The sequence below is a fragment of the Hirundo rustica genome, chromosome W, assembly GCF_015227805.2.
Source record: "Hirundo rustica isolate bHirRus1 chromosome W, bHirRus1.pri.v3, whole genome shotgun sequence".
NCBI classification, from domain to species: domain Eukaryota; kingdom Metazoa; phylum Chordata; class Aves; order Passeriformes; family Hirundinidae; genus Hirundo; species Hirundo rustica.
Window position 1 is genome coordinate 30,290,373 of NC_053487.1, and position 12,770 is coordinate 30,303,142.

Here is a 12,770-nt window from a genome sequence, read left to right on the forward strand (position 1 = left end):
GGATTCCTTCCCAATATCCTATCTAACCCTGCCCTCTGGGAGTAGGGAACCAATTCCCCTTGTCCTGTCACTCCAGGCCCTTGCCCCAAGTCCCTCTCTAGCCCCTCTCTAGCTCTCCTGCAGCCCCTTTAGGCACGGAGGTCCCCAAACCTTCCCTACTCCAGGCTGAAGATGTCGCTTCGGGATTTGTCCTGTTTCTACACAGGCTGCAACTTCACTCCCCTCTTGAAAGCAAACAGGCTCTGGAAAGAAATACAGAGAAACAAAACCCCAACCAAGCCGAGCAAGTGTGAGCCAAGGGCTGAGACAACAGAGCAATTTGTGCCTGTGCCTCAGCTCCAGAGCATCTTATGGCTTTAGGTCTCCCCAGCTGAGGGGAGGTAACAGGACAGAGTTGCTCAAGAAGCCAAAAGAAACAATAGTGTCCCAGCTCCTCTATTAGTCACCAGAAATGGAGTTATGACTAGACTCAGCAGGGCTCAGAGAAAAGTGGTGACTTCATGCTGGACCAGATTTTAAAATCCCATTTTTTTCTTTGCAAAAGTCTCCATCACCACTTATTTTAAGTAGGAGGGTGCCAAAAGGAAAGGGGTGGGGGGAGGAAGGCTAAAAACCACATCTAAAAGCAGGACAGTTGCTATTACAACAGAAAAAAAAAATCCTGTTTGAATATTTTATTCTTAAACATAACAAACTTCCTCCGAGTGTTGTCACAAGTACTTGTGGCTGCTGTACGTGGCTCAGTGAAGCCTGTAGAAATGTGTTCTGGTTTGCAAAATATTAATTAAAAAGAACAAAACAACCCCCTCCCAAAACAAAACCAAAACAAAACCAAAACAAAACCAAAACAAAACCAAAATACCCCCAACCCAACTCAACTTGCTGTAACAGCAGCAGTACTTGAAGGCAGCCCCCGCTGGAGCAAGGTTACCTCTGGGGTAAGAGCAGGAGCTGAAAGGAGCAGAGTCCTGGACCTGGGAATCGGCATTTTCTTTGGGATTTGGTGGTTTCTGGAATGTGGAGGCAGTTTCCTATCTGCTAAGCCTGCTCTAGTTATTCTTCTTCCTCTCGCACTTTCTACTTTTGCTTCCAAGCTCTAGGTTGAGGCACTTTTCCTCCTCCTGAGGATGAATGTAAACACCACTGTCCCTGTCTTACCCACCTCCCCTCTTCCCCCGGCCCTTCCAGCTTTCCAGCTCCCCTTGGGAAGGCAGGAAGCCAGAATCCCCTTCTTGGCTGTCATTAGTATGCACAAGCAGGAGCCTTGGCTGGGATTTTGAGACAGGAGTCTGTGCCTCCCACTCCTGCCTGGGATGCTCTTGCCAGTGCAACATCTGAGCAGAGCCCCCAGCTCTCCCACCAAGCCTCGTGTGAAGCTCACAGAGCATCAGTGCAGTAATACTTGAAATACTGAGACAAGGCACACCCAACAGTCTTTCCTCCTCACAACGCTCTCCTCACCAGCTTTTTGGTTTGATCCAAGTCTCCCTGCGAGTCACAGAGGACAATTGTGCTTCCTGCATTCACATATAGGAATAAATAGCTCTGGATCAGTTTCCTTTATGGCCGGATTACAGAACCCCTGAAATACTGATACGCTTTATGAACAGCAGCACTGTGCAGTTCCGTGGGTGTCCTTGGCCATGCCAAGTTCCTCTCTAGGATGCGGGTGCATCTCCCAGGCGGATGGCCCCAAAGAAAGTCGTGTGCTTGCTCATGTTGATGGAGATGTCAGCGTGGACCATCTTCACGGCGATCTTCTGCCTGGCCTTGAGCAGGCACACCCCGGCTGTGTAGCAGGTGTTGAAGTTGGTCTTGCCAGTCTCGATACTCCGAGTGCATTGCAGAAAGGGCTTATCGTCCACTACCACCTCGTAGCTGGCAAAGTCGGTGAAGTTGATGTAGTAGACCTGATGTGAGGCGGGGAGAAGAGAGGGTTGTCAGGGAAAGGGGGCTCGGGGTGTGGGGAGCAAGCGCAGTGTCCCGGGGGTGTGCGCAGCCCCTGCTGGCCCCAACACCTGCACTCACAGGTGACTTGCGAGGCAGGGAGAGCCCCAAACCAACCAGGAACCTCTTTTATTCTGCTTCAGACTGACCCAAGCATGCAAAAACCCCAGAATCCATGTGCTTAAGGCTGAGCTACCATCCTGCTTATTCCAGGGAAGTGACACACCTGCACAGAGCCATGCAGGACCCCCTGTATGCTACAACTTCTCATCCCACACACAGACACACACATTTGACTGACGGCCTCTTGCACTTACCTGGCCTGTCCTGCTTCCTGCTGCCAGGAGCCTCCTTTAGTGGTGACATCAGAACTGCTCTAAGGTGGACTGGGAGCTGCCTCCTGGGTAACTGGACTCAGTGCTTACACAGGCATGAGCTATTACAATGAAAAGGCTCTCCCAACCTCCACAGCTTGGAAGGAAATCACCTCACAGCATTTCTACTGATTGAACTCCCTGATTTCCAAGGCCCTGTGACTCTACTTGTCCTCACTTAACCCTCTCCCACACTCTGATTCCAAAGAACTGCAGGAGGAAGACCTGTCCAAGGAGCAGTCAGTCTCAGGGAGCTGCTTCTTCCTGAGAAAGGAAATCCAGCCTTTTTGGAGGCAGGAGCTGCCTGAACACTGAATCCATTTTTTTTTTTTCTTGATGGACCACAAATGATGAGGCTTCAGTGACCTAATATTGTGGCCAGCAATCAGCATCAAGCACTTGGGAAACAATTATACTTTGGCCCATATGGAGTTATATTTTCTGTCCCCATCCAAACTGGACATGTGTCACCAATTCCATGGAAGAGCACCTGACATCTGTGGGCCACTTCATCCCAGAGCCAGTGCTGGGGTGGAGCTACATGGAGCAGGGGGAGGCAAACGGAGTCACCTGGGCTGGAATCTGGCCAAACCACCTGGGCTGGGAGTCCTATGCTTCCAGAGTGACACAGCTCCAAAATAACCACAAATGACCAGTGTTTGTCTTTTAAAGCACTGAGCTCAGCGTCCTGCCTGCAGGGAGGTTTGGAAGGGTGGGGGAATGACTGCATGGATAACTGGAGGGATAGGCCCGGGATTAGTGGGTGTGGGGTGTGCTTTCAGTGACTAATCCCTGGTGGGTGGTGTCCTGGTGGTGACAGGGGTGTGACACTCCTCCCCACACCCATCCTGAGCCGAAGCGGTTACAACTCCACGCAAGTTGTTCGCATTTGGTTGTTGTCTGGAGCCCTCTCGTGGTTCATGCAAGGCTTCCACCGGAACACAAGAATAGGAGGAGTTAGCCTAGGACCGTACTCACTTCTACCTGACTATAGATGAAGTATGTGCCGTCCACCAGTACCTCCAGCTCCCCATTGCGGGCATGCAGTTTAAACATCTTCGGGTTCAGAGTGATGCGAGACCAGTCATTGAGGACTCCACCTGAAAGATCTCAGTATGAGAAGACAGCGGTCACTCAGTACCTGTCAGGAGGAAAAGCGCAGGAGCAACACAAACACAGTCACAGCATGACAGAGAGCAGGGAATTTGGAGGGGGAATCCCAGGATTACACGCTAGGGAGTGGGAGCAGGGACTCCTCTCTAGCTCTGAGGACACCATGGCTTGTGGGGTCGCCTGTCCCTCCAACCCTCTGTGTTCTCAACCTCAAAACCCAGCACAGGGCCTGTTGTGCTCTGCTCATCCCAGGGCTGGACACGGACCTGCCTCCTCCTGACCCTGCAGCTGAGTTTGTTTGATCCCTATTCCCTATTGTGTCCATGGAAACTGTCATCCTGGAACCATCATGGAATGGTTTGGGTGGGAAGGGACCTTAAAACTCATCCTTTTCCACCCCCTGCCATGGGCAGGGACACCTTCCCCTATCCCAGGTTGCTCCAAGCCCTGTCCAACCTGGCCTTGGATACTTCCAGGGATCCAGAGGCAGCCACAGCTTCTTTGAGCACCCTGTGCCAGGGCCTCTCCACCCTCACAGGGAAGAATTTCTTCCCAATCTCCCATCTAAATTTACCCTCTTTCAGCCTAAAGCCATTCCTTTTTGTCCTGTCGCTCCAGGCCCTTGTCCAAAATCCCTTTCCAGCTCTCTTGGAGTCCCTTTAGGCACTGGAAGGGGCTCCCTGGAGCTTTCTCTTCTCCAGTCAAACAGAAGCCAGCTTTGGGTCACACAATTGATTTTAATTCTGATGTTCCTTGACTTCACCATTCCTGACTTTGTAATTGGGATAATTTTAACAAAATCTTTGCCTTTACAACTCCTAAGGTTTTTAAAAGCCAGAATAACAACAAAGTAGGAAATTGCATCATGTCACAACACAGTAACCCCTAACTGGGGTCCCTCAACACAGTCAGGGATTTATGGATCCACCACCCAGTCCTCTGGCACTGGGATTACTGGGATAACCTAGGGACAGACTTTGCTGTAAGCCCCAAACTGAGCCAATTTCTGTAGGTACCTCAGTTTATCAAATCCCACTCTTTTCCTCCTAGTCTCCATCTGCCTCTCCTCTCCCTGCTCCCAGTTGGAGTTTGCCAGGCTGGCAGCTGGACAGCATTCCTGGCTCCCAGTTCTGGATTGTTCCCGAGCAGCAGGGAAGGATGCTCACAGGGCATTCCTGCTCTTAGAGAGCAGTGTTCCCTCTGGAAACCCTCAGCATTCCCAGTAATGAAGGGATAATTGCTTTCTGAACATAAGCAAACAGCATCTTTTCCCTCACATTGTTCCTGGGAATGGGTGGTTTCTTTTTAATTTTGGGGAGCTGCGAGCACAAGTCCCTATCCATGAGAAATTCCAGCTGCCACTGCTCACAGGGAAAGCTGCCTTCCCACAGCAGCAGTGGCCAGCCCTCCCCGTCCCACGTGTGAGGCAGGAATTAGTGGACAGGGATCCTGCAGCCCCTTCCTGCTGCCCCCACCCTCAGGAGCCACGTCCCTCCCAGTCTGGGATTGGGGTAAGGATGGATGGATGTGGTCCCTGGGGAGCTGCACGTGGGGACTCAGAGGGGACAAGCCAGCTCCTCTCCAGCACAACCAGAGCAAGAAGGCAGGAGGTGATGAATGAGCCCCAGCTGTTGGCAAGGAGAGCAGGAACTTGAAGAGAATTTGGATGGGGATCTGGGAAGGAGGAGAGCAAGGAGCTGCCTGTGGATGGGAAGTGGCTTGGCAGGATCTGGGATTAAAGGCTGTTGGTGGGGGCAGAGATGCTCAGGGGATCCCAGGAAGAGCTGGTGGCTGGACACCTCTTTGTCCTCTCACCACTGGGTCTTCCCTGCCTTAAATTCCTGGGAAATTGGAGGAAAATGGGAAAATGGGAAAGAGACAGGACAAGGATCCACTGAGGGCTTAAAATAGAATGGGAGGAAAAAAGGCCTGGTCATGGAGGGGCTGGGGAGGCACAGGATGTACCTGGAGGTCAGGGAGAAGGGAGATTTAGTGGGACAGAACATACCAGGATGTATAGAACAGGGATAATCTGGGAGATAAACAGGAGCTCAGGGGAAATGGGGGTGGAGACTCCACACAGGACTCTTCTTGGGGGGTCTGGGCAGGGGTATTGGAGGGCAGGGATGATCTTGGAGCTGTGTCATGGGATGGACTGGGATCCAGGAACTCTATGGGTGCAGGAGGGGCTCTTCCTAGTACCCAAAATTATCAAGAGATTCTTACCATTCTTCACTTGGATTGCTGAGCCTTGGCCTTGGAGATGGACCACAGCTGGCTGCAAGGGAGAGCACAGGGATTGAGGATTAACAGGAAGCACTGCGCCAGTCCATAAAAATACCCCCCAAATCTGGGTTTTTCCATGGAAAGATCAACCCACCTGGATGTCTCTGGAGCTGGCCTTGTCTGTGGCACCTGCAAAAGGCAATTCCACATCATTGAAAAGGAAGGTTGAATGAAAAATCCCATTTAAAAACCTTCTTTTATCCCAAAATAACCCTTAAACCCCCTTATAAATAACTTTTTTTACCCCAAAATAACCCTGAAGCCCCATATAAATCACTTTTCTTATTCCATAATAACCATTAAACCTCTGTTTTAACAGGAGGAGGGATATGGGGTGCAGGTAATATTTAAATATATAAACCAGAAATATTAAATATTAAAAAATATTTTTAAAAAAAGGAAGAAAAATACTCATCCTACATTTCCCTAGTTTATTCCTGGCATTTCTGTCCAACCATCAAAATTCTTCGTTATTCAACAGGTTTCCACTAGAAGGAAAAATTGCACAACCCATTCCCTGATCCACAGTGGGAATAAAACCTCTTGGCTGCCAAGATGCTAAGCTTCCCTCTGCAGGTCATTCATTGTATCTCCCTTCTCTGGGAGCCAAATCCTAATAAAGGGGGTGTGCTGGTTTAGCACGGTTTTTTCAAGAAAGTTATAGCAAAAACCAATTAGTGACTTGCTTTGAAGTTGACAGCTCAATTGATCAGTTAGAAAGATGACACATCTCTGGGAACACACAGGTTAAAAATCAGAGAATCTCAGGAATTGCTTTCTTTGCTGTCCAGCCTGCCAATGGGTAACAGCCTGCTCCGTGCAGCGGGTGAGGCTGGGCCAGGCCCCCGCTGCTCCGCCATGCTAGTGGGGCCGGGCCTGGTCTGGACCCCCGGGCCCCATCAGCTGCTGGTGAGGGAAGGGGAGGCTGCAGCTACTAACATCTAGCTGACTTTAAGGCCTACCCCACTGCCAGCCAGGCCAAGGGAGATGTCCCCCGGGCCGCCTGGAGCAGCTCCGAGCCCAGGCTGGGCTGGGCCCACCCCATGAGACTGAGGGGTGGGGGGAGGCATCCACCAGCCACAGGAGAGATCCTGGCTCCAGCCCTGGCACAGCCTGAGTCTACCACCTTTGGCCATCTCCTGGGGAAGAACCAGCATGCCCTCTGCAGACCTGGGAAAATGTTAACTCTTTCCTTACACAGATGAAACTTACAAAGCACTAACCCTTCTCTGAGTGAGAGAAAAGTCCGAGTGGGAGACATGTAAAGAGACAGTATGAAGATACCAGGATCGGTGAAAGGGAAGTTACATCCTAAGTGATGAAGAGATGGAGAAGATGCCTTGGTATTTGGGCTGAAAGTCTTTTGTGAGCCGTGGTAACAGACTGTCATATGCTAGAATATTCCTTTAAACCATGGAACAAATATGCATTTTGGGGGGATGATGAGAGTATTTAAATTGTAGATAAGCAAAGGCATTTGTGATGGACTAAATAAATATTGAAATAGCTGTGATTTAATGGAGAATTTTGAACAGAGGAAGATAAAGAGAAAGATAGAAGCCCTCTGCCCCCAGGGAAAAAGACCTGTTTCTTGAGATGAAGATGATTTTCGAGATAGTGAAGAAACACCCTTTGCTTTCGGAGCCGTTCTTTAAAATTAATACCCCATGAGTATGCATGAGTCCATGGCCCATACATAGCTGCGGGAAAGGCTGCGTGATATGGGAGGTTCACAACTGCAGATTTCCTCTGGGTAGCTGCTTTTGTGAGAGTTAAAAGCCACAAGCAGACTGTTCTTTCTTGTGGAAAGTTGCCATAACAGACCAAAAGAGACTTCTTTCTCTAAATGGACTGATGAAAGACTATTTTATAAGTGGTACTGACCTAGAGTTCCGAGTTTTGTCTTTATATGTTGTCTGTGAGAAAGAAAAGAAGCTGTTGGGGGAGAGGGAAATGTTTTGAAAGTATTTTTCTGATTCTTATTAATTTTTTTCCCTCTATTGTAATTGTGTTAATGAATCTGTTTTTATACCTTTCAAGTTTGTGCCTGCTTTGCTTTTCTCCTAATCCTATCTTACAGCAGAGAGTAAATGATTCTAGTTGACACTCAAACCACTACACTAATTTTAGGAAATAGAAATTGGCGAACATGAAACCACTACAGGAGGAGATGCCTGTGGCAGCACAGCACAGAGTTAAGGTCTTCTGCTGCTCCTGGCCATTTAGAGCCATGGAATCCCAGAAATTCAGCATGGTTTGGGTTAGAAGGGACCTTAAAACCCATTGAGTTCCACCCCTGCCATGGGCAGGGATACCTTCCATAGGTTGCTCCAAGCTCTGTCCCTCACGGCCCAGGACACCCAAGTCCCGCTCCAGGCCGTTCTGCCATTGCATCCGGACATTCCCGTGACATCTCCAGCATTCCCACCTGTCCAGCTCCGAGCAGAGGGCATGGATGGATCCTCACCTGAGGGGCCCTGCACTCCAGGTGGTCCCTGAGGGCCCGGTGGGCCAGGGGGGCCAGGCGGTCCCATGACGGTTGTGCCTGGAATCCCGGGGATGCCAGGAATGCCGGGGGGACCCTGTGGCCCGGGAGGACCTGGTGGCCCTTGGGGACCATTGGGCCCTGGAGGACCAGCCTTTTTACCTGGAAAACACAAGGACAGGCATTACCTGGGGCTGTGGGGTGGGCTTGGAGCTGCAGTAAATGGAAGGTTGGGGATGGATCACTCCTGGCTGCAGGCAGGGATGAGGAGGAACCTCAGGACAGCTGAGGTGGGTGTTCTACGGCTCCACACCATGAGGACAATGCTGCCAACAGAGCAGGACCAGGTCACCACCCTGCAGGCTCCTTCCTGTTGGGAATTACATTAAACAAGGCACGGGGACTCTCCGGGGCCTCTCAAGGGATGGAGGCTCAGGGGGTCTCTTCCCACAGCTCCAGTCACCCTGCTCTTGGTATGGGGTCAGTCCTCAAGTCCCATGCCCTGGGGCTGGTCACACCCCTACAGAGCCAGGATGATCTCTGGATACAGTCAGGATGCTCCCACAAGATGTTCCAACACACCCAGCCAAGGCTGGGGTGTTCTGGTCCAGATGAACCACTCCACAGTTACTCAGTTTGCTGGGTTTCGATGGAAAACAGGGATAATCTTTCCTACCTGTTGTACATTAGGATTGAGAGATGATCCCCATGGCTTGGTCTCCTCCAGAGGGCAGTTCAGAGCTGAGCTCCAGCTCTTCCCCAGAATTGCTGGAGGAGCCCCTGTGCTGCTTGTGCCTCAAAATAATTCAATATTTTGGATTTTGAATGAAGGGAGGGGCTCGGGAAGGACTAACCCCATCCAGGAGATGGAAACACTGGCGAATTGTTACAATCACAGAATCCCAGACTGGTTTGGGTTGGAAAGGACCTTAAAGCCCATTCAGTCCCATGGGCAGGGACACCTTCCACTAGCCCAGGTTGCTCCAAGCCCTGTTCAACCTGGCCTTGGACACTTTCCAGGGATGGGGCAGCCAGTTTCCAATTTCCCTGGACAACCTGTCCCAGTATTTTACCAGCCTCATGGTAAAAACCTTCTTCCCTACCATGATCCTCAAACACCTCACACATCCCAAGGAAGAGAAATTGCATAACCACATCAGGAATGACTCCTAAATACACAGAGTGGGATGAAACAAGCTCTGCAGGGAAAGCCTGGTCCCTAGTCTCCTGATTTTCCACGTTCCTGAAAAAATGTTATTTTGATGTAGTTTTTAAAATGCCACTTTGAAACATCTTTTCTGCTGAAGAACATAAATGGATAAACGGAGCAAAATTGCTTCAATTGCTGCCACAAGGTCCCCAGTAGGACAGAATTAAACTTGTATTTAGATGACAGCAGCAGTTGGGATATGAAATTATAGTTCTTGGAATAGTTTCTGAGTACATTTATGTACTTGCTCCTCTACTAATATCCATCTTTGTAATGGACAGAAGCGTAAGGAAAAATCCATCTGTTTTAGCACAGGAGTGGGAATCTCTGGATGGCTACTAGCCAGGAGAAAAGGCACAAGGGCATCAGGGTGAGACAACTGTGGGCATAATTTAAATGTGCAGAAAATGAAGCTAAAGTAAGCAGGGGTGAGTAAAGCCACACTTGTGTTCTACAAAAAGTGGGAAAAGGCTTCAGGGGACAAATCTCCACAGCAATATTTCTCTCCAAATCAGGAGCCATGACTTCCAACCTGAGCTGGCCCCAATCCAGCCTTCCTCTAATCCAGTACTTCTCCTCCTCGGGATGATGCCATGCTTTGGAAATGATCACTTTGAACCACACCAGTTTTCCCTAAACCACTTTCACTGACATCCCCTCAATCCAGGCCATCCCAAGAGAGGACTGCAGACAGGGAGTTGGGAATGCTGCTGCTGTCACCCCAGGCTTCTCTTCCCAAGAGAGATGCACATCACAGCTGGTTTAACTTATCTGCCTCCGAAATCTGCTCTGCTGCTCAGGGAGCTGCTGCTTGAGCAGTGACACAGTCGCTCATCCCAGTGACACATTTCCGTGCCTTTCCCTCCTTCAAGGCATTTCAAACACTTCTCTGCATTAACAAACTTCACAAGACAAAAGATATTCCATTTATTATCTGTTAGCTCCCTTATCAGGTCTCCAAGGGGGGGGTCCCAGCACCCAAATCCCAGCCTGCCAAGTCTCCCATGTCTGTACCCACGGGCTCCGAAACTTGGAGCAGGCAGAAGCAGGGAGTTCTCCATAATCCTCACTCATCAAACAATGAACTGGAACTCTAAAAATAATTAAATGTGACAATACCATAAAATTAAGCTACTTTATACAGCTGTATGCAATCCAGCTCCACGAGATGCCCCTGCCCCTCTGGAATTGCTCTGGAGGCTGCAGCCATCAGTTGTTATTTGTTGGGCTGATTGAACGCGGGTTGAACTTTGTTAGGACAAACTTCTCCAACATAAAATTTTACGCTGCTTCTCAGAGTAAATACAAATGAAGTTGCTAAGTGTGGCCTGTTCCCACCTTCCAGCTGTGGCTCTGGAGTTTGCATCCAAGGATTAAAGTCATTTGATGTGCTACTACAGTAGTACAGACATGGAAATCTCGACTGCTCGGATCCTTGGACTCGCTCAAACTCCTGGAAGTAAATGTGGGACCCTAAGTGTGGGACCCTGTGTTCCCAGCAGTCCTACAGAAAAAAGGATGGCATCAGGAACCCCCCAAACAGGGCTGCCTGAATAACCCAAATCCCAACAATTCACTGCAAAATGCTTGAGGCACATCACCAAATCCACAGAACCCTGAGGGCTGAGCAACACTCAGAAGGGGCTCATAAAATGATAATCTGGAGGTTAACTCAAGGAAAAAGTGGGATGCAAAGTGTGTACACGCTGAGTTTGGTGGGTCTGAAGGAGAATCCAAGCTGCAGGTTGGCAGGATGGGGATGAAAACCAAGGCTGGCAAACAGCAACAGCTCCTGGTATTTGGTACTGACTCAACTCAACTTTTCATTTGGAGAATCTTCAGGATTACTTCTGTACAACATAATTAACTTCTTTCAGTGTTTAAGGAAGTTTTAAAGGGTGCTTGTGGGTGTTATTCCTGCCTTTCCTGGAGAGGGAAGCTGCCATTGGTTTCTCCTTGATGTTGGCCAAAGAGAATTCACAAAGCACAGAAAGGAAAATTCAGTTAAAACTCACTTACCCTTTTTCTTGGTTTTCACTGAGCTTGGATCTACAAAGGAAAAAAAAAAAAAAAAAAGAAAATTAGTGAAATTCAGGGATCATTTCATCAGAGAAAATCGCCATTGCTATTTTATTTTCCAAGTGGACAATGGATGTATTTGTGGCCCATGCAGCAGCCCAGGAATGGTCTCAGCTGAGAGCAGTAACCCAAATTTCAGAGCATCACAGAGTGGTTGGGATTGGAAGGGACCTTTAAAAATCATCTGGCCCAACCCCCTGCTGACTCCTTGCAAGCCAAGTTGTTTATAAACAAGAATAAAACACTAAAAACCCACAAAAGCAAAGAATTATTCTGAACTGGCTGTTTGAAACAATGGGAACCCAAACCTCCTGAGCACAGAGAGAAAATATTTACAGTGAAGCTGAGAAATGACAGGACTTTGTGAGCAGAGGCTGAAGTGTGAAACATGTTCCACTGCTTCCCCAAGAATTCATCACAGATGGGAATGAACTGCAAAAATCCCCAAATAGTCCCTCACTATTCATCAGGGAAATCCCTCTAAAACCTGGGGTTTAGCACAGCAATGACTGAAATCACCTTTAACTGAGATAAAATTATAACCAACTGAAGGTAATGAGGTTGCTTTGAGTCTGAGGGGATGGGGAAAGGTAAATTCCCAACAGAAGAGCCTTTTTCCTATGGCTAGTTAGGAAAAAGACAGGAAAAGGACCAGAGAAATTACCCATCAACCTTACTGATGCCTTTCCAACAGGAATATTGGTTTTCCTACATTGTGCTGTTGAGTCATGGGAAAATTATGGTATTATCTATAAAAGACATTATCTCTAAATGGTGGTATCTATAATTTTAGGGAGAAATTTCTTCCTGTGAGGGCCTTGCACAGGTTGCCCAGGGAAGCTGTGGCTGCCCCAACCCTTGAAGTGTCCAAGGCCTGGCTGGACAGGGCTTGGAGCAACCTGGAATAGTGGAAGGTATCCCTGTCCATGGGGATGAATGGGCTTTAAGGTCCCTCCAACTCAACCCATTTTATGATTCTATTATCTAAATTATAATTTCTGCTAATTTATTATTTTTAATAATATTTTCATACTATTTTTTTTGTAATATTCACAGGTTGGACAACACATGGATTCCTAACAATGCCATCCCAGTATCCCACTAGGAAGCCACACCAGACTGCAAAACATTTTAGGCTGGGCAACCAGGCTCCTGATTCTGCACTTCTGAGCCCCACCAGTCCTCACTGTAGCCACCAGCCACTGAACAACATTAGAAGAGGAAAAAAAAACAATTAAAGATCTCAGCCCATTCCAACCCAGTGAGACACGAGCGG

General features: G+C 48.7%; 1 protein-coding gene across 2 annotated transcripts in view; it reads right to left on the reverse strand.

The window, feature by feature from the left end:
* Positions 1 to 659: 659 nt before the first annotated feature.
* The window catches only part of EDA (ectodysplasin A), an 82,608-nt gene continuing 70,497 nt past the window's right edge, over positions 660 to 12,770 (reverse strand). The window contains exons 3-8 of one of the 2 annotated variants that reach the window (XM_040089138.1): positions 11,435 to 11,464; positions 8,188 to 8,367; positions 5,815 to 5,849; positions 5,661 to 5,712; positions 3,306 to 3,430; positions 660 to 1,910 (exon numbers count right to left, since the gene is read on the reverse strand). In XM_040089138.1, coding sequence (XP_039945072.1) covers positions 1,659 to 1,910; positions 3,306 to 3,430; positions 5,661 to 5,712; positions 5,815 to 5,849; positions 8,188 to 8,367; positions 11,435 to 11,464 — 674 coding nt within the window. In that variant the 3' untranslated portion in view covers positions 660 to 1,658. Of the gene's footprint in view, positions 1,911 to 3,299; positions 3,431 to 5,660; positions 5,713 to 5,814; positions 5,850 to 8,187; positions 8,368 to 11,434; positions 11,465 to 12,770 lie in introns of both variants that reach the window. The other variant, XM_040089136.1, reaches the window with a different exon arrangement.